This window comes from Nomascus leucogenys, chromosome 17 (assembly GCF_006542625.1).
Source record: "Nomascus leucogenys isolate Asia chromosome 17, Asia_NLE_v1, whole genome shotgun sequence".
Lineage (NCBI taxonomy): Eukaryota > Metazoa > Chordata > Mammalia > Primates > Hylobatidae > Nomascus > Nomascus leucogenys.
The window spans coordinates 120,276-141,415 of NC_044397.1; the positions used below are offsets into that span (position 1 = coordinate 120,276).

The 21,140-nt window shown below is 42.0% G+C and overlaps 1 protein-coding gene across 2 annotated transcripts in view; it reads left to right on the forward strand.

Moving 5' to 3' along the window:
* KCTD20 (potassium channel tetramerization domain containing 20) overlaps positions 1-21,140 on the forward strand; it is a 46,271-nt gene that overhangs the window by 19,595 nt on the left and 5,536 nt on the right. The window contains exons 2-8 of one of the 2 annotated variants that reach the window (XM_030795670.1): positions 2,199-2,296; positions 5,961-6,166; positions 10,473-10,746; positions 14,464-14,566; positions 14,934-15,054; positions 16,875-17,072; positions 20,038-20,148. In XM_030795670.1, coding sequence (XP_030651530.1) covers positions 6,007-6,166; positions 10,473-10,746; positions 14,464-14,566; positions 14,934-15,054; positions 16,875-17,072; positions 20,038-20,148 — 967 coding nt within the window. In that variant the 5' untranslated portion in view covers positions 2,199-2,296; positions 5,961-6,006. The remainder of the gene's footprint in view (positions 1-2,198; positions 2,297-5,960; positions 6,167-10,472; positions 10,747-14,463; positions 14,567-14,933; positions 15,055-16,874; positions 17,073-20,037; positions 20,149-21,140) is intronic. The other variant, XM_003276896.3, reaches the window with a different exon arrangement.

The window sequence follows — 21,140 nt, forward strand, 5'->3', positions numbered from 1 at the left end:
TGAGGAGCGTGTTACAAGTTCAGATTCTCCAGACCCAACTAAAGACTTATTGAATAAGAATCTCTGGGGAATGGGGCCCAAGAAGATGTTTTAACGAGTTCCTCTAAGTAATTCTGATTATCAGCTGGATTTGAGAACCACTGGACAATATGATCACTGAGGTCTCTTCTGATTCTAAAATATCGTTTCTGTATTATGTAACTCTTAAATAATACATTATCTCAACAACTAGATTGTAAGCTCTTTGAAGGTAAGCAAGACTGTGTCTTAGATAATACCCTTTTCTTCGCTGTCAGCCCACTAAGATACTTACTATCTTGGTTTACTTTCTGTCTCTTTCATATAGTAATAAAGCCTTGTTTATTCTTATTTTCCTGCCAGTTATTTGTCATTCATCTTGCCTGGAATGCCCTTTTTCCCTTTTCTGTATCTAATCTCTGCATATTAATAGCTACACAGTGGAGTATTATGCAGACATCATAAAGAATGAGGAAGATCTGTATGAACTCCCATGGAGTGATTTCCAGGATATACTGTTAATAACATAATAAGGTACAAAATATGGTATTTTATTTGGTAGAATATGGTATTCTATCTTTTGTAAAAGAGAAAAAAGGAGTTAAGAATATATGTATATGTACACACATACTTGCTTGTATCTGCAAAGAGAAACATTAAAGATAAACAAACTAACAAAAAACAATGATATGGTTTGAATGTATATGTCCTTTCAAAATTGTTATGTTGGAACTTAAACCCCCAAGGTGATACCATTAAGAGGGGAGGCCTTTAGGAGGTGATTAGGCCTTATAAAAGGGAATTGAAGGAACCTAGCTAGCCCTTCTCCTTCCATCATGTGAGGACGCCTAGATGCCATCATCTCTGAGGAACAGGCCCTCACCAGATACCCGATTTGCCAGCACCTTAATCTTGCTTGGATTTCTCAGCCTCCAGAACTGTGAGAAAAGAAATTTCTGTTCTTTATGAATTACCCAGTCTCAGGCATTTTGTTTATAGCAGCACAAATGGACTAAGACAACTGGTTATCTGTAGGGAATAAATAGGAACAGATTGAGAGGGAAAAGGGGAAGGACAGAGACTTCTCTGAACATTCCTTTTTTGAGTCTTCAACTTCGGAACCATGTAAATGTTTTACATATTCAGGAAATACATTTTAAAAATGATGGAAAAATGCTATAATTGAATATAAAGAGAAACAAATGAACCTACCTTACAGAACATACAGAGAAAAAATATACAGTAACTTTTGAATATAGCATGCTGACTGTACATCCTTAGTGGGATATGCTTTAAGGACAAAAAGAACTGCTCCCTTGACCAAAACACCTAAACTCAGTAGGTTTATTGTTATTAGTAATTTGACATTATAATTCTGAAACTAGTCTATGAACCAAGAATTTCAATGTGAAGGAAAAGATACACTAATATAAAATGAGTTAGGAAAAACCAGTATTAAATTTGAACTGAAAATATCAGTATAAACTCTATTTATGAATGAATGAGAGAGACTGGGTCTTGCTCTGTCATGGATTGGAGTGCAATGGCATGATAATGGGTTACCACAGCCTTGACCTCCCAGGCTCAAGTGATCCTCTTTCCCCAGCCTCCTGAGCAGCTGAGACAACAAGTGTACACCATCACACACCCAGCTAATTTCTTATCTTTTGTAGAGACTCAGTACTTTTGGAATATGGTAGCCTCTTACTGTGAGTTCATAATAGTCCTAGAAGGAGGTCTTGTAGACATTTTAGATTTTTCCCCCATCCCCCTCTGTTTCCCCTCCCCCAAACTTCATCCCATTTTAACCTGTTCCCAGAAATTCTGGGTGTCACCAGAGAGCATTATGTGCAGCAAAACAGAAAACCTGCTTAATAGAAAACATTAACAGTTCTCATTAGCATGCATAAAGAAAAAGCACAATGGAACTAGACCAAGTGGTTTTCACGTTTAAGAACAGACTGGAAGGGCTTGTTTTTTTTTAATCTAAGTAGTTCAATGGTAGGATATTGAATTTATTTAAGGGAATGGTGATCTAGGTAAATATCTTGTTTTCTTCAGAAATAATTGATTAGGAGAAATTGCAAATAAGAAAATATATACATTTATTATCTATAGGTTATTATGGATTCACACTCAAGATGATTGTTCTAGAGAGAAACCAGTACATTCTTTTTTAGGTGCAAGGAATATATGGAGATAATTCCACTATCAAAGACTGTATATACATTTTCCAAGATGGGGAGATGATGGTGATAAAACTATTTTGCTGTTCCAGGTCAGTAAAATCAAGATTTAACAAAATATGGGCCTTCATGGGAGGCCTGTGAAATAAATAATAAAATATATACTCTTAAAATATATAGCTCCTCAGAGTGTATAAAATGCTTTCACAGAATGTATGGAAGTGAAGCATGAACTGGCTTGCTGGTTTCTTTGCTTCACAGCTCTATATTCTGGGTTCCATTATTAATATATACTTTAACTCTTGCTGCTTTTCCAAAGCAGTCTCTTCAGTTACTGTTAAGCTATAACAGGGTGGTGAATCTCTGGTTCTTGCACATTGCTGTGACCTTCAGAGTCGTGTTGACCAAAAAATGGTTTTGCAGCAATAGAGAATTATATTGTTGTTGAAGTGTTTTGTTTCTTTTTTTTTTTTGAGATGGAGTCTCTCTCTGTCACCCGGGCTGGGGTGGTCTCAGCTCACTGCAATCTCCGCCTCCTGGGTTCAAGCGATTCTCCTGCCTCAGCCTCCCGTGTAGCTGGGACTACAGGTGCACACCACCACACCCAGCTAATTTTTGTATTTTTAGTAGAGACGGGGTTTCACCATGTTGGCCAGGATGGTCTCGATCTCCTGACCTCAGGTGATCCGCCCGCCTCAGCCTCCCAAAGTGCTGGGATGACAGGCGTGAGCCACTGCACCTGGCTGTGTTTTGCTTCTTTTTTTCTTTCTTTTTTTTTTTTTTTTTTTTTTGAACAGGGTCTTGCTCTGCTGCTCAGGCTGGAGTGCAGTGGTACAATCACAGCTCACTACAGCCTCGACCTCCTGGGCTTAAATCATCCTCCCGCCTCAGCTTCCCAAGTAGCTGGGACTACAGGCATGCGCCACCATGTCTGGCTAATTTTTAAATTTTTTTTTAGAGGTGAGGTCTTACTATGTTACCCAGGCTGGTCTTGAACTCTCAGGCTCAAGAGATCCTCCTGCCTTGGCCTCCCAAAGTTCTGAGACTAGAGGTGTGAGCCACTGCACCTTGCCCTTTTTTCTTTCCTTTTTTTTTCCGCCTTCAATCTGTTCTGAGGACGAAGATTCATTTGGGGGATGGCTACAGAAGTGAAACAGGGTAGACAATGAAAATATCATTCAAGGTTGAATGAAGCATCCATGCTGGAAGGGGAATAGAACCTTACTATTATATTTAAACTGCCTGCTCTGGTTTGTTGAAGAACTTGGTGTCAGTTTGCTTCTTAGGTTTCATAGGTCAAGAGATTTTTGTTCCATCATTCTGGGATTTTAGAGGAAATAGAGTTTATAGGGGACTTTGGGAAATGCTGGGTTAGGTGATATCTGAAAGTATGTGCCATTAAACATTAATCCTGGGCTGGGCGTGGTCATGCACACCTGTAATCCCAGCACTTTAGGAGGCCGAGGCAGGTGGATCACCTGAGGTCAGGAGTTTGAGACCAGCCTGGCCAACATGGTGAAACCCCATGTCTACTAAAAATACAAAAATTAGCCGGGCATGGTGGTGGGTGCCTGTAATCCCAGCTACTTGGGAGGCTGAGGCAGGGGAGTCGCTTGAACCCAGGAGGTAGAGGTTGCAGTGAGCTGAGATGGCGCCATTGCACTCCAGCCTGGGCAACGAGTAAGAGACCCTGTCTCCGAAAATCCTTCAGGATTTCTTCTTTTTTTTTTTTTTTTTTTTTTTGAGACGGAGTTTCACACTTTCGCCCAGCCTGGAGTGCAGTGGCGCCATCTCTGCTCACTGCAACCTCCACCTCCCAGGTTCACGCCATTCTCCTGCCTCAGCCTCCTGAGTAGCTGGGACTACAGGCGCCCCCCACCACACCTGGGTAATTTTTTGTATTTTTAGTAGAGACGGGGTTTCACCGTGTTAGCCAGGATGGTCTCAATCTCCTGACCTCGTGATCCGCCCGCCTCAGCCTCCCAAAGTACTGGGATTACAGGCGTGAGCCACCGCGCCTGGCCCAAAATGATTTTCTTACATTATGAAGATTAAATTAAGTGGCTTATACAGTCTAGTCCATGCAAGTTCTCAAGAAGCAGGCTCAGTCAAGCTTATTGTGTGTTGGTTCAAGAGATCTTTTCGAGTGCAACAGAGAAGTTTGAACTTGGTTCTTGAGCAGCTGGAGGAGCTGTAAGTAGATTGGAATATTATGGTTCAAAACCAGTTAAGATGAAAGAAGCAGACCGTCTTTGGTAATGTTCTTCCCAGTTCCATGGACTTTGTTCTTTATCTTATTCTGTAGACTTGATTTTAACATCTGAGCCAAACTTGAAGGCATTGGTAGTTCTGTTTGACTTTACCAATCACCAAACATCAATTTTAAATGGCTGCATTTTTGTAATATAGATACTTTATTTTTAAGAAAGGATAATTGTGAAAAAAGCTGCAGTCACATTGAAGGTTTTCTATCAATACATTCACTTTATTCCTTCAATTTGCTTAATAAGAGCCATTGTCTGAGAAAGATTTCATCAACTGAAAGTATCTCTTCTTTAGCATGACTTATTTTCAGGCATGTTCCTCTATCCATCTTATCAAAGTGGTCATTTTTACATTTCATCTGAGTGAAAACTTGGATCAGGGCATAAATTGATCAATTTTATGCTAAAAATATTTTAATATATGTTATGAAGGGATTCAAAATTTACATTACAGATATTATGTTTATTTTTTATAGATGTTTATTGGTACCTACCACATGCTTGGTATGCCAGGAAATTCAGACTATTAAAATGCATTACTGCCCTTAGTGAGCTTCCTGTCTCCTAAAATACTAAGCATGTAATCCATATGCATACAAATTGCTGGTGATTTCAGATGATTCTTCCACCAGAATGCCAGTGGAAATTTGTACAGTGTAAACTGTGAAAGTGCTAAGTAGAGTGAACTTCAGGAATATTTTGAGTAGCCGCCATCGAGGATGGAAGGGTTGCAGGGCGTGATTAACCAGCAGAAAGTTATGAAGCCCCTTGTGTGGCTGCTGTGGCATCTCCATCCTGCCGGATCATTGGGGGTCTTGCACGTGGCAGTCACATAGTGTGTGTTGTTCATGGGGACTCTGCACTGCTTTCGAGAGAGATGAATGACGTGATTAGCTTTATGGCCAGTGTGATTTTAAGGTGGGGTTTCAGGATTGAGCATAAGGCATACAAAGTGAAAGAGAGAAACGGGGAGATAAAAAGGAGAACTTGGGCTCTACAATCAGAATTAGCTTTTTTCTTCATCTCAGATGATTCTCACACTGGCTTTAAGGCTGTGATTGTTTTTTAATTTCTTGGTGCTTAATTGTTGCAAGAGTGTATGTGTCAATTTTGAAAAAACATAGGTTTTCTTTAGTTGAAAAGTTGGACTCTCTGCTACCCTATGTCTCTGTAATATGAATACCACAAAATTATTGTTCCACCATTTAATATAGAATTGATCATGAATGTGGCCAAAGTCAGTGAATTTGATGTCTGTTCATGGATAAAATTATTCCCTGGTAACAAGTTTATCTGCATTCTTAGTGATTTGATAAAGACCATTTAAATCAGTCCAATTCCTATCGATATAAAAATCAAAAATGTTTAAGATGCTTATTTCTCCTGAGAACAGGAATGCTAGCTGTCAGTTTTCTAGTTTGGCTTTCATACCATGGAAGTCCTTAGAAATCTGTTTGGTGAGTTCTAAATCATGCATATTCCTGTGTTCCAGGATTTCTCTCTGATCAAACGGACAGTTCAGGACTCAGAATCTAAGGATGAATGTTCACCGTGGCAGTGACAGTGACAGGTTATTGCGGCAGGAGGCCAGCTGCTTAGTGGATGATACTTCAGCTGCAGCCCAAGAAAAAGAAGCAAATAGCCTGGCTTCATCTGGTCCTCATAATCTTACTTATCCTCTAGGTCCCAGGAATGAAGGTACAGTGATTAGCTCTTGACTTAATGTGGGGGGCTTTCCAATACCAGAGCATCCACTCTACCCAGAAGGCATGAATGTTTTTAATCTAAATAAATTATCCAATTAATTGCTTAGCTTGCACGTCACAATTACGTAAAGCTGACCACAGAGACTCTGCACTTATTTAATCAGTCTAGCACATCGAGTATGGTGATAACGGCATTAAAACAAACAAGAACAGCCACAGGTTTGGAGCCAGAAGACACATGCAACTTCTAGCTCAGCTGCTTCTTAGTTGTAACCATGGATGAGATCCTCAGTCTTTCTGAGCCCTGCTTTTCCTTTTCTTTAGTTTTTATTTTTATTTTTTGAGATGGGGACTCACTCTGTCACCCAGGTTGGAGTGCAGTGGCGCGATCTTGGCTCACTGCAGCTCTGCCTCCCAGGCTCAAGTGATCCTCCCACCTCAGCCTCGTGAGTCGCTGGGACCACAGGTGGGTACCACCACGCCCAGCTAACTTTTTACATTTTTGGTAGAGACAGGGTTTCACCATTTTGCCAAGGCTCGCGAGCCTCACTTTCTTAATCTAGAAAACAAGGCTATTAATATTCTACCTAGGCCCGGCACGGTGGCTCACACCTGTAATCCTAGCACTTTGGGAGGCCAAAGCAGGTGGATCACTTGAGGTCAGGACTTCAAGACCTGCCTAGCCAGTGTGGCGAAACCCCCATCTCTACTAGAAATACAAAAATTAGCCGGGTGTGGTGGCAGATGCCTGTAATCTCAGCTACTTGGGAGTCTGAGGCACGAGAATCGCTTGAACCTGGTAGGCGGAGGTTGCAGTCAGCCAAGATGACACCACTGCACTCCAGCCTGGGCAAGAGAGGGAGACTCTGTCTCAAAAAAAAAAAAAAATTCTTCCCACCTCACAAGGCTAGTAGATTAACAAGTTAATAGATGTGAAAGCTCCTGATAAACTGAGATTCTTTTTAACTTTTAATTAAAACAATAGCACCAATAATAGCAACTACCACTTATCGAGCATTCACTGTACCAGGAACTTTACATACATTCTTTAGATCAGGGGTGGCAAACTGGTCAAATCTGTCTACCTGTTTTTGTAAATAAAATTTTAATGAAATAGCCATCATGTCCATATTGTGTATGGCCGCCTTCCTGCTACAGTAGTGGCAGAGACTGACCACAAGCCTAAAATATTTACTTTGTGGCCCTTTATGGAAAATTTGCTGACTCCACTCCAGATTAGTCCTTACAACTATTATCCTTGTTTTACAGATGAGGAAACTGAGGCTTAGAAAGCTTAGGTAACTTGCTCAGGTTCACATTGCTAGGAGGTAGTGGGCTGAGATGATTTCTGTATGTGTATTAACTGACAGAAAAGCATATGACTGCCGCTGAAGAGTACACCATTAGGGAGAACTTGTGCAAGGAGTCTGTTTTCCTACTCGCCCATTTAAGCAGGATAGAACCTGAGGTTTCTTCTTTGGGTTTCGGAATAAACCCATTTTAATTGCTTCATTACTGGAGAGAAATCAAGCATTCTAAAGAACTGAATTAGTAATTCTGGTATCTATTTCTTTTTTTTTTTTTTTTTTGAGACGGAGCCTCGCTCTGTTGCCCAGGCTGGAGTGCAGTGGTGCGATCTCGGCTCACTGCAAGCTCCGCCTCCCGGGTTCACGCCATTCTCCTGCCTCAGCCTCCCAAGTAGCTGGGACTACAGGCACCCGCCACCACGCCCGGCTAATTTTTTGTATTTTTAGTAGAGACAGGGTTTCACCGTGTTAGCCAGGATGGTCTCGATCTCCTGACCTCGTGATTCGCCCGCCTCAGCCTTCGAAAGTGCTGGGACTACAGGCGTGAGCCACCGCGCCCGGCCCAGGTATCTATTTAATTTTTAATAAACAGCACCTCAAGTGTGAAAGCCTATCCTGGTGATCAAAGTGGGTTGCCTGTGGGTTACCTGGTGATTGCCTGTGGGTTACCTGGAAGCGTAGCTTTTGGTGTGCAAACATGAGACCACATTGAAAGTTTATGAGAAGCTATGGGATGTGAACTCTAAATAGGTTTTTGATCTAGATTTTTGTTGCCTTTTATCTACAAACAAATGGGAAAAAAACTAAGTGTCCTCTACCCAACAATTTATTTGGTTGTCTGAGTGTAGGAAATCAGACTAATTTCCCAGAGGTCATGGGCATTAATCATGTTCCTGAATTTGTTTACAAATTTTATAAACAAGAGGAGTGGGAGTAATTCAGTTGTATTGATAACATTTTTTTCTTTTTTTTTTTTTCAAAAAGGGCTTGAAGAAAAGATAGAAAAATGTTAACAAATCTTGCCAAATATAGGTGATGGGGCGTATGTATTATATTAAGTTTGTGCTTCCCTATGTTTGGAATTTTTCATTAAAAAACTTTTTTTACATTAAAATAGGGCTGGGTGTGGTGGCTCACACCTGTAATCCCAACACTTTGGGGAGCCAAGGTGGGCGGATCACTTGAGGAGACTGCCTATTTAAAAGAACCCTCTGGTAATCCTTTGTAAATACTTCTGATTTCCTTCTATATACATCCAGATTTCATATATCTAGTTTTAAGCCTGTTTTGTATCATGCAGTATTTTACATATATATATAATTTTTTTTTTTTTTTTTGGGGGGACGGGGTCTTGCTCTGTTGCCTAGGCTGGAGTGCAGTGGTGCAATCTTGGCTCACTGCAACCTCCACCTCCCAGGTTCCAGAGATTCTCCTGCCTCAGCCTCCCGATAGCTGGGATTACAGGCACCCACCACCACTTCTGGCTAATTTTTTTTTTTTGAGACAGAGTCTCGCTCTGTCGCCCAGGCTGGAGTGCAGTGGCGCGATCTCGGCTCACTGCAAGCTCTGCCTCCCGGGTTCACACCGTTCTTCTGCCTCAGCCTCCTGAGTAGCTGGGACTACAGGCACCCGCCACCACGCCCGGCTAATTTTTTGTACTTTTAGTAGAGATGGGGCTTCACCGTGTTAGCCAGGGTGGTCTCGATCTCCTGACCTCAGATGGTCTGCCCACCTTGGCTTCCCAAAGTGCTGGGACTACAGGCGTGAGCCACTGCACCCGGCCTATTTTTAAGTGCTCTCACATCCTTAATTTCAGTTTATAAGTGAAACAGCCCTGTGAGGTATATGGAGTGAACATTATTTATCCTCCTTATATAGATGATGGACCAGGTAGAAAAATTAAATAAATTAACTGGCCAGGCACGGTGGCTCACGCCTGTAATCCCAGCACTCTGGGAGGTCAAGGCGGGCAGATCACGAGATCAGGAGATAGAGACCATCCTGGCTAACACGATGAAACCTTGTCTCTACTAAAAAATACAAAAAATTAGCCGGGCGTGGTGGCGGGCGCCTGTAGTCCCAGCTGCTCGGGAGACTGAGGCAGGAGAATGGCGTGAACCCGGGAGGCGGAGCTTGCAGTGAGCCGAGATCGCGCCACTGCACTCCAGCCTGGGCGACAGTGTGAGACTCCATCTCAAAAAAAAAAAAAAAAGGAAAGGAAGGAAAGAAAAATTAAATAAATTGCTTAAAGAAAGCAGCTTTTGGTGATACTAAGAAACAGATTTCATGAATGAATCCTAATGCCATTTGCACTGGAACTTTTCTGCTGAGAGTAAGACCTGGTTTTTGAAAAAATAGTGTAGGTGATGTTAGGATTCTCCCGTACGTAGTGAAAATGCCTTTTACTGTGAATTTCTAGGAAAAATAATATATTGGAAAATTAAAGACTATCATTTTCCCTTCTGAAAAATAAAATTTTAAAACAATTTTGAAGAATTTGAAAATGAATAGTTTTGGCACATATTAGTAGCAGGTTCCTTAAATAAAACGCGGGAAATATAAAAGTATTATTTAGCAATAGAAGTGAAAACAAGTAAAAAGTGATTGCCTCTGAACCAACACCAGGGAAGGTATAGGGAATAGCAGGGGAGACTGCGGGGCCTCCACATAAATTCTTCTCTACTGTTTTTCTTAACCATATACGTAGTTTACTTTAGAAAATTTAAATAATGTTCAAGTGTGGGCATCCTGCCGTCATCCTCTCCCTCCCCCAACCCTCACATGTACATGGAAGAGATCCAATATAAGTCTCTAGTTTTTTTGTTTGCTTGCTTTTTACTTGCTGTAGGCGAGAGGTTTTTTTGCCTATGAACACCTAAAATTTGGGGGTTTTTTTGTTTGTTTACTTGTCGTTTTAAAGAAGACAGGGTTTATTTTTCTCTCAAGGGTTTTGCTCTCAAGTTGTTTTGGTTTCTTTGTATGTTCTTTTAGACCTCTCACTTGACTATGCCTCTCAGCCAGCAAATCTTCAGTTCCCTCACATAATGCCCCTTGGTGAAGACATCAAAGGTTCTTGCTTCCAAAGTGGGAATAAACGGAACCATGAACCTTTTATTGCTCCAGAAAGATTTGGAAACAGTAGTGTGGGCTTTGGCAGTAATTCCCATTCCCAAGCACCAGAGAAAGTGACGCTTCTTGTAGATGGCACACGTTTTGTTGTGAATCCACAGATTTTCACTGCTCATCCGGATACCATGCTGGGAAGGTAACTGATGATAATTTTCTTCCAAATTCATTCTGTTCTCTATAAATAAAAATACCTGCTGTTTATCTTGCATTAGATATAACAATAAAAAGCACTGTATAGGTTGGGCGCGGTAGCTCACGTCTGTAATCCCAGCACTTTGGGAGGTCGAGGCAGGCAGATCACCTGAGGTCAGGAGTTTGAGACCAGCCTGGCCAACATGGTGAAACCCCATCTCTACTAAAAATACAAAAACTAGCTGGGTGTGGTGGCGGGCACCTATAATCCCAGCTGCTACTTGGGAGGCTGAGGCAGGAGAATCGCCTGAACCCAGAAGGTGGAGGTTGCAGTGAGCTGAGACCGCACCATTGCACTCCAGCCTGGGTGACACAGCAAGACTCCCTTTCAAAAAAAAGCATTGTATTTTTATTTTTCTGCCCTCATACATTTGTGAAAGGGAGAGCAAGCTGGTAAAAGCCTAATACGTGTTGGTATTTCGGGGTAGGGAGAGTATTTCATTTACAAAGCCAGGACAGTAAAATGAGCCCCACAAAAGGAAATAAAATCTATTTGGAAACTATGAAAAAATAACCTGCTAAATCTCATTCTCTGCTCCTCTACAAATTCACTCTAAGTAACGTTTTCAGAGTTTCACAGGTCAAAGATGCTAGGGGTAAGGTGAGACCTAAATCTTGCTCCTTTTTTTAAAAAATAAAAAACAGTATTAGGCAAATGTTCTGCATGGCACAGGAACAAAGCTATTTTACTGAAAAGCATTTCCCTGCCATCTATTGCAAGTTTTATGCTTGGCAACAGATGCTATGCTGTCATTTTCTAATGCTTCCATTACTATTCAAGTTTTTTGAAATGGAATCTTTAAACCTAGTTGTTTTGTTGTTTGTTTTGTAATTACCCTCTTTATTCTTCATGGTCCATTCTCTGTGCTGCTTCATTCAGATTTATCTCCTCTTAACCATCTCTGGCCCCCAGATTTTTAGGGTCAGAGTTTAGGAAATGGAAATAGCCTACTAAGGGGGAATACTGTCCAGGAAGGAGTCTCAGAGCCTGGGCTAGGAGTAAAGAGATTGTCTTTCTGGCCAACCATAGACCTTAACCTAAGGAAGAGCAAATTGGGATAAGAGTAAAAATAGTAATAATAATGATATTATACTTGTAGATTTGGCTTTTGATCATTTTCCTCTACTTAGAAGTAGATTTTATTTTGTTTAGAGATCTAACCTCAGGACTTTGAATTAATTTAAACAGTTAGAAATTCGAATTGATCACACTAATTTATTGAATTCTAGGCTAAATAGAATCCAGCCATTCAAATATATGTGTATTTGAACATATAAATTCACAGTGAACCACTTTTTTTTTTTTTTTTTTTTTGAGACGGAGTCTCTGTCACCAAGGATGGAGGGCAGTGGTGCAATCTCGGCTCACTGCAACCTCCACCTCCCGGGTTCAAGCAATTCTCCTGCCTCAGCCTCCCAAGTAGCTGGGATTACAGGTGTGTGCCACCACACTCGGCTAATTTTTGTATTTTTAGTAGAGACAGGGTTTCACCATGTTGGTCAGGCTGGTCTTGAACTCCTGACCTCATGATCCGCCCACCTCAGCCTCTCAAAAGTACTGGGATTAAAGGCGTGAGCCACTGTGCCTGGCCACAGTGAACCACTTTTTAATTAGAACCAAACCTGTCTATGTATTTCTTAAACGTCTGAATTAAGATAAGAGAACATTAAAACATTTTCCAGACTGGCCCTCTTATTTTTTATCAGGCTTGACTTCCTGTTCTCAGTTTGGGTATTACCACCATTCCCACCCCCTGAAAAAAGTGCTTCTCAGTGCAGGCTGGCTGTTTTAGGTATGTTGCCTCTGAAAGTAGTGATCAAGAGAAGAAAGGCAAATGTTTTCTGGGTAACAGATTCTTGGGTGACACTGGTTTTTTGAATCTTGGAATGGGTCGTCCCATGAAGAAGAGAGTCTGGTTCTTTATCTGTATGGTTCATTCAGCTGAATTGGCAAGGTCATAAATTCTGTAAGTTATTTAGATTTGTTCTGTTCTGTGGCTACCTGTCCTGTGATTATATATAGTACTTGTAAGCCTAGCAAGTGAGCTTACAGATGTGGGCCACTAGTCACAAGGGGAGAAGCTAAGAGAAAGAGAATGGATTAATGCAGATCCATGCCACTACTAAATAAATAACTCTGAGCTGAAGTCCAACTGATAATAAATGGGGGGATTATAGTTACAATATGTTCACTATTTTTATTCAAAGCTCTCTGAGCTAGACTTCATTCAACCTGAGCATTCCAGAAAAACATCTGCATTCTTTGGAGGCTACTTTTATCAAGATGGAATTCTTATGTGTGGTACAGTTATTTGGGAAGCATGTGAAATGGAATCATTTTCTTTTCATTTATTTATTTATTTATTTATTTATTTTTGAGACAGAGTCTCGCTCTGTCGCCCAGGCTGGAGTGCGGTGGCGCGATCTCAGCTCACTGCAAGCTCTGCCTCCCGGGTTCACGCCATTCTCCTGCCTCAGCCTCCCGCATAGCTGGGACTACAGGCGCCCACCACCACGCCCGGCTAATTTTTTGTATTTTTTTTTTTTAAGTAGAGACAGGGTTTTACCATGCTAGCCAGGATGGTCTCGATCTCCTGACTTCGTGATCCGCCCACCTTGGCTCCCAAAGTGCTGAGATTACAGGCATGAGCCACCACACCCGGCCGAAATGGAATCATTTTCAGACCTTTGAAAAGCAGCCAGTTCAGGCTGGAGGACAACAGTTGTGAACAGCTGAACAGCAACAGTTCCCAGCAGTTTAAGGAAGGAAATGGCAGTGAACCCCCATTTGATTGGGAAGTCAAATCTTAGGCTGGTTGAAGATAGCAGCTGCCTGCCCTATCCTTTGTGTTATCTAACCATTCCACAGCTCATACACAGAAGACTGCAAGGGATCTGACAGGGAGGAAGGATGGGGAGAGGCGAATAAGAAAAGCTCTTCTCCCTGTACCCTCATGACTTATGAGCTCATGCTGACAGCAAGCCTGTCTCTCTGAAATGCAGTAAACTGCTGATAAGCCTAATACCTACTACCCTCCTTTTCTACTTGATCTGAAAATCCCATCATTAGTTATTCTTTGTATTGAGTAAGGCCATTTTCCCCCCAGAGCTCCACTATTAAGACATACCAGGAAAGCATTAACATAGCTGCATCTAACAGAAGATGAGATGTTGAAAAGTAAAGCTCAGAAATATTGATGAATGGCATATTAGATAGGTCAGTATTGACAGATGAGGGACAGGAATAAAAAGGAGCCTAGATGCTGTCTTTCTGAGCTATCAGTATAGAAAAGCAGGTTCTTGGGCACTGGGGAGGGCATGAAAGGCCACCATCTCAACACAGATATTTTCCAAGGCCCACCTCTGCAGTTGCTGTTTACTGCATTTACTGCCAAAGAAACTCACTACAGATGAACTTTGTGGACTTGATCCTTCATTCTTCTTTGTACACAAATGCTTAAAACAATTGCCTTTTTTTCCTGTCTGAAGGGAGCTTCCGAAGACTTGAGTTGTCTTGTAGGCATTGGGTTCCAGTGCTGTGTTTTTAATTTATACTATGAGAGAGTGGGATAGTCTTCCAGAATGAGGTGGAGAAGGGAGAAGTCTCATCTGTGAAGAATTATGATGGAGAAGATAACACTATTGCCTGGATATCTTTCAGGATGTTTGGACCAGGAAGAGAGTACAACTTCACTCGGCCCAATGAGAAGGGAGAGTATGAGATTGCTGAAGGCATCAGTGCAACTGTATTTCGCACAGTGCTGGTGTGTGGTAGCCTTTTTTGTTACATTCTCTTCCCCTGGGGCATGTGTGATCAATAGCCTTGAGAGTTCCATCAACTCTGTTACTGACTTCAGGGTCTCTGGTTTCCAGTTGTTTCCTTTCTCGCTTTGTTTTCTATTCCTGTAACTTTTAAGTCCTTGCTTTTTTGTGTGTGAGCTCTATCAGTTACCAAGTTCTGGTTACACAAGTCAAGATAGCCAGGAGCTGTTTTGCCATCTAATGAATCATCCAGTTTGGTGATAATTCCAGTAGCTCATTGCTTTAGCAGAACCAGGAATGCACAGGGATGAAGAAGTAATTTTTCATCTTGTTCTCTGCCTACATTTTTTCTTCCTAATCTATTTACAGGATTATTACAAAACCGGTATCATCAATTGTCCTGATGGCATCTCTATCCCAGATCTTAGAGATACATGTGATTATCTATGCATTAATTTTGACTTCAACACTATCCGATGTCAAGATCTGAGTAAGTACAGGAGCAGCTGAACTTTGAGTTTTCTTGGAAGTCACTGATTTTTTTTTTTTTTTTGAGACACAGTCTCGCTCTGTCGCTCAGGCTGGAGTGCAGTGGCGCGATCTCGGCTCACCGCAACCTCTGCCTCCTGGGTTCAAGGGATTCTCCCTGCCTCAGCCTCCTGAGTAGCTGGGATTACACATACCTGCCACCACATCTGGCTAATTTTTGTATTTTTAGTAGAGATAGGGTTTTGCCGTGTTGGCCGGGCTGGTTTTGAACTCCTGACCTCAGGTGATCCCCCCGCCCTCAGCCTCCCAAAGTGCTGGGATTACAGGCGTGAGTCACCAAGCCCAGCTGATATTTTCTATTACTAAACAGAAGGAGTTTCAAGTGTAGGTTGAAAATCTTCTGCAGAGGCAGAGATGTGATACTAACTAACCCTTTTCCTCTCTTAGTTCAGAGCACTGTGAGGAACTGGAGTAGACAAAGGAAAACAGATAGTAGTTTCTAAATGGAGCCTGACCATTGGGAGACCAAGCTGACTGCTTCCCTCTTGGGACTTTGGTGTCTGGACTCTAACAAACAAGGATACTGATTGTCCAACATGAGGAACAGTTCACTAATAAAGTCAAACAGCACAAATTGGCCAGGTTCTCCTGATCATGATATTGCCTTTTTTTTTTTTTTTTTTTTAGTTTGAGATGGGGTCTTGCTACTATGTTGTTCAGGCTGGTCTCAAACTTCTGGCCTCAAGCAGTCCTCCCACCTCAGTCTCCTGAGTAGCTGGGACTACAGGTACATGCCACCACGCCTGGCTATTATTATTGTTTTGTTTTGGAGACAAGAGTCTCGCTCTGTCGCCCAGGCTGGAGTGCAGTGGCACAATCTCAGCTCACTGCAGCCTCCGCCTCCTGGATTCAAGTAATTCTCCTGCCAGAGCAGCTGGGATTAACAGGCGCATGCCACCATGCCCGGGTAATTTTTGTATTTTTAGTAGAGATACGGTTTCATCATGTTGGCCAGCCTGGTCTCGAACTCCTGACCTCAAGTGATCTGCCACCTCGGCCTCCCAAAGTGCCAAGGTTACAGGCGTGAGCCACTGAGCCTGGCCTATTATTATTAACTTAGTGTTTGCTAAGTGCTTTATAGATATGGACTTGCTTAAATCTTATAACAATCCTGAAAGATGGGTGATAACCTCATTTAAGAAATTAGCTTATTCGGAGCTCTAGGCATTAAGGCTAGGATTAGAACTCAGATTGTCTGACTGCAAACTCCATGCTCTTATTACCTGGGCTTCCCAAAATTATTTAAATAACTATTCTCTGAATTTCATGATACATTTCCCTGCATGTTGCATCAAAGCCCCTGTACATGTGATTTCTTTACTGAGTGTATTACACATTTAGAGTAAGTCCTTTGGTGTCACCAAAATTCAGATTATTCCTCTATTATGGTACTCTAACTCCATGAAATCGGGATCCAAACCATCTTCAGAAGAGGTACTACAAAGAATCGCCCCCAAATGATGATTTCATCTCTTATAGAATTAACATTTATGGTCTGACCTTGTAAGTCCAACAAAACCTCAATTGATCAGAATGCTCAAGGAGTATTAAACATGAGTAAATTGAAGAGTGGTAGAATAGGAGACATACCTTAACAAAGCTTAATTATCACCTTGGAGCAGGAAACCATCTCTTTGCCTTTAAATGTGCCACTTCTCTGAACCTCATCAATGGTAACAGCCATTCCCTCACAGTCTTTTTCACTCCAGTAATATGTGCATTTAGGCAGAAAGCATGTTCACCTACATTTTCTCTCTGCAGGTGCTTTACTCCATGAACTGTCTAATGACGGTGCTCATAAGCAGTTTGATCACTACCTCGAAGAGCTGATCTTGCCCATCATGGTGGGCTGTGCCAAGAAAGGAGAGCGAGAGTGCCACATTGTTGTGCTGACGGATGAGGATTCTGTGGACTGGGATGAAGACCACCCTCCACCAATGGGGGAGGAATATTCCCAAAGTAGGAGCTTCCGGCATGGTGTAGATGTTTTCAGCAAGAAACTCGCTATCTGGAGTAGAAGCTTGATCCTAGAACCAATGTGAATATCAATGTTGAGCCTGTGATGAGCACACTCACCTGGATGACAAATCCCTAGTGATGCAGGTCTAGCCTTTATGCTGGGGAACATAGTGAATGTTGTTACACCATTCACTCTTTCTCTGGTGTCTTGTACTGTGTAAGATACTGAGACAGCACATTAAATGATGGTGTCATTCTTCTCTTAATTCATTTTTAAATCCTTTTGAATTGGTAATAAGTCAAAATTCAAAAAACATAAAAGGATATACACTAAAAAGTCTTATTCTCACTCCTGCCCCATCTATCCAGTTTTGCTTCTCAATTTCTTTTACAGGCTTCCAGGTATATTCAATGTACATATATAACCAATTACTTGTTTTCTCCTCCTTTTTCAAATGTACCATATTATACAACTGTTCTGTGCCATGTGTTAACAAAAATCTTCGACATTCTGGGCCGGGCGCGGTGGCTCAGGCCTGTAATCCCAGCACTTTGGGAGGCCGAGGCAGGCGAATCATGAGCTCAGGAGTTCGAGACCAGTCTGGCCAACATGGTGAAAGCCCATCTCTACTAAAAATACAAAAAATTAGCCAGGCATGGTGGCGTGCACCTGTAGTTCCAGCTACTCAGGAGGCTGAGGCAGGAGAATCGGGTGAACCTGGGAGGCAGAGGTTGCAGTGAGCCGAAATCATGCCATTGCGCTCCAGCCTGGGCAACAGTGTGAGACTCCATCTCAAAAAAAAAAAAAAAAAGAAAAATCTTCAACATTCTTTTTTGTGGCTCTAGTGTTCCCTTGCACAAACGTGCCATAATTGATTTAACCAGCCATTATTGGACATTTAAACTATTGGCCAGGCGCAGTGGCTCATGCCTGTAATCCCAGCACTTTGGGAGGCCAAGGTGGGTGGATTGCTTGAGGTCAGGAGTTCGAGACCAGCCTTGCCAATATAGTGAAACTTATCTCTATTAAAAATAAAAAAATTAGCTGGGCATCGTGGCTCATGCCTGTAATCCTAGCTGCTCTGGAGGCTGAAACAGGAGAATCACTTGAACCCAGGAGGCGGAGGTTGCAGTGAGACAAGATCACACCACTGCACTTCAGCCTGAGCGACAGAGCAAGACTACGTCTCAAAAAAAAAAAAAAAAAAAAGATTAGCTGGGCATGGTAGCCCACGCCTGTAATCCCAGCTACTCAGGAGGCTGAGAGGCAGGAGAATCATTTGAACCCAGGAGGCAGATGTTGCAGTGAGCCGAGATGGCGCCATTGCACTACAGCCTGGGTAACAGAGCAAGACTCCATCTCAAAAAAAAAAAATTGTACCTTTATAATTTTGATAGATGTTGCCAAATTATCCTCCATAAAATCTGTACCAATTTACACTCACAAAACAATACATGACAGGTTTGTTTCCCACCCCCTCACCAAAACAGTGGCTTTTTCTCTTTTTTTTTTTTTTTTTTTTTTTTTTTGAGACAGAGTCCTGCCTCCTGGGTTCAAGTGATTCTCATGCCTCAACCTCCCGAGAAGCTGGGACTACAGGTGCGTGCCACCACGCCCAGCTAATTTTTGTATTATTAATAGAAACTGTTTCACCATGTTGGCCAGGCTGGTCTCAAATTCCTGACCTCAAGTGATCCACCCGCCTTAGCTTCCCAAGTGCTGGGATTGCAGGCACCATGCCTGGCCAACAGTGGCTTTTTAAAATTTTTTACAGATAGAATCTTGCTCTTTCACCCAGCCTGGAGTGCAGTGGTGCAATCATGACTCACTGCAGTCTCAACTTGTAGTCTTAAGTGATTCTCCCACCTCAGCCTCCAAGTAGCCTGGGCTGCAGGTGTGTGCCACCATGATTGGCTAATTTTTTTTTTTTTTAATTTTGTGTAGAAATGGGTTCTATGTTGCCTTGCCTAGGCTAGTCTCAAAACTCCTGGCCTCAAGCCATCTTCCTGCATCTGCCCCCAAAGTGTTGGCATTACAGGCATGAGCCACTGTGCCTGGCCCCAAAACTGTGTTTTTAAAACTTTTATCTTTGCTACTTTCTTAATAGGTAAAAAACTGCAGAATATTATGATTGGCATGAGTTTTAATTACATTTCTTATTTCATGAGTGAGGCTGAAATTTCTTTTTTCTTTTTTTTTTGAGATGGTGTCTCCCTGCTCTTGGCCAGGCTGGAGTGCAATGGTGTGATCTTGGCTCACTGCAACTTCTGCCTCCAGGGTTCCAGTGCTTCTCCTGCCTCAGCCTCCCGAGTAGCTGGGATTACAGGCACCCACCACTATGCCTAATTTTTGTATTTTTAGTAGAGACGGGGTTTCCCCATGTTAGCCAGGCTGGTCTCCAACTCCTGACCTCAACTGATGTGCCTGCCTCGGCCTCCCAAAGTGCTGGGATTACAGGTGTGGCCTGGCTGACCACACCCAGCCAAAACCTTTTTAGTTTTCAAGAGCCATTGTAATTTCCTTTTTTGTTAATAGTGTTTGTGCCTTTTGCCCATTACAAAATCAGATTGTTAGTTTTTTACTTAGTGATTTGTGAAAGCTCTATTTGTGGCAGCTCTTTCTAATTAAGGAAATTAGCCTTTTATGAGTTGCAAATATTTTCTCATTCAGTTGTCTTTTTAGCTTTGGTAAATGGTTTAGGCTATGCAGAGATGTTGCATTTCTAAAATCATCAGTTTTTCTTTTATGGCTTCTAGGTTTAATATTGTACCCAGAAAGTCCGCACCCTGAGACTATAAAAATTTCTCTTATGGTTTATGTATTATTTAACATTTAATCTTTGATCCATCTGGATTATTTGGGATTAGCAGTCAAGTATATCTTTGATTAGTTTGATTCTGTTAGCTTATCTCTTTCCTCTTAGGTCTTTACTCCATGGCTAACCCCATATTTTTTCTTTTTCAGTTCTTTATAGCTCCAAGCTCTACAGATTCTTCAAATATATTGAGAATAGGGATGTTGCAAAAACAGTGTTAAAGGAACGAGGCCTGAAAAACATTCGCATCGGAATTGAAGGTAAAAAAAAAAAAAAAAAATCCCAGTCAACATTCAGGTTGGGTCTATTGCCATAGCTTACACCCTCAAAATTTAGCCTCCAGAGGGTCTAGAAAATGGGCATACATGAAAACCACATTCTTAAGTTTGAAGGTTCCTGTTATTGTCCTCATTTTTCTTTCCATTTTATCTCCAGTTGAAAATGGTTCAAAGCAGCCACAGAAACAAGTTCAAGTTTACTACTTCAGGATAAAGAGCAGTGAGGGCAAAGGACAGTGGTAGGGAGATACAGCAGGGCTTGTGGGCTCACCAGATGAGAGCGTCGTTCTGCCACCAGTCTTGGTGAAGATGTTTCTGGCATCTGGAAGGGTCCTTCTGAAAAAATAGCTTGGGAACTCAAAATTTAAGATTATTCCGGCCGGGCATGGTTTGTTGTGCCTATGATCCCAGCACTTTGGGATGCCAAGGTAGGCGGATCACTTGAGGTCAGGAGTTTGAGAGCAGCCTGACCAACATGGAGAAAACCCATCTCTACTAAAAATACAGAATTTGTATTTTTGTATGGTGGCATATGCCTGTAATCTCAGCTACTCGGGAGGCTGGGTCAGGAGAATCACTTGAACCCGAGAGGCGAAGGTCACAGTGAGCCGAGATTGTGCCATTGCACTCCAGCCTAGGCAATAAGAGTTAAACTTCGTCTCAAAAAAAAAAAAGATTATTCCATACTTTTGAGGACTGTCTGAATATATTAACAGAACTACTTTGAATGATCTTGAGCAGTGGCTCCCAACCTGTGGTCCCCATGGAAGGCTCTCAAGAGACTGATTCCTGGACAGTGCTATAGTCATTTGGTCTCTCCTACGCAGATCTTTTTTTTTTTTTTTTTGAGCCAGAGTCTCACTCTGTCGCCCAGCTGGAGTGCAGTGGCACGATCTCGGCTCACTGCAAGCTCCGCCTCCTGGGTTCATGCCATTCTTCTGCCTCAGCCTCTCGAGTAGCTGAGACTACAGCTA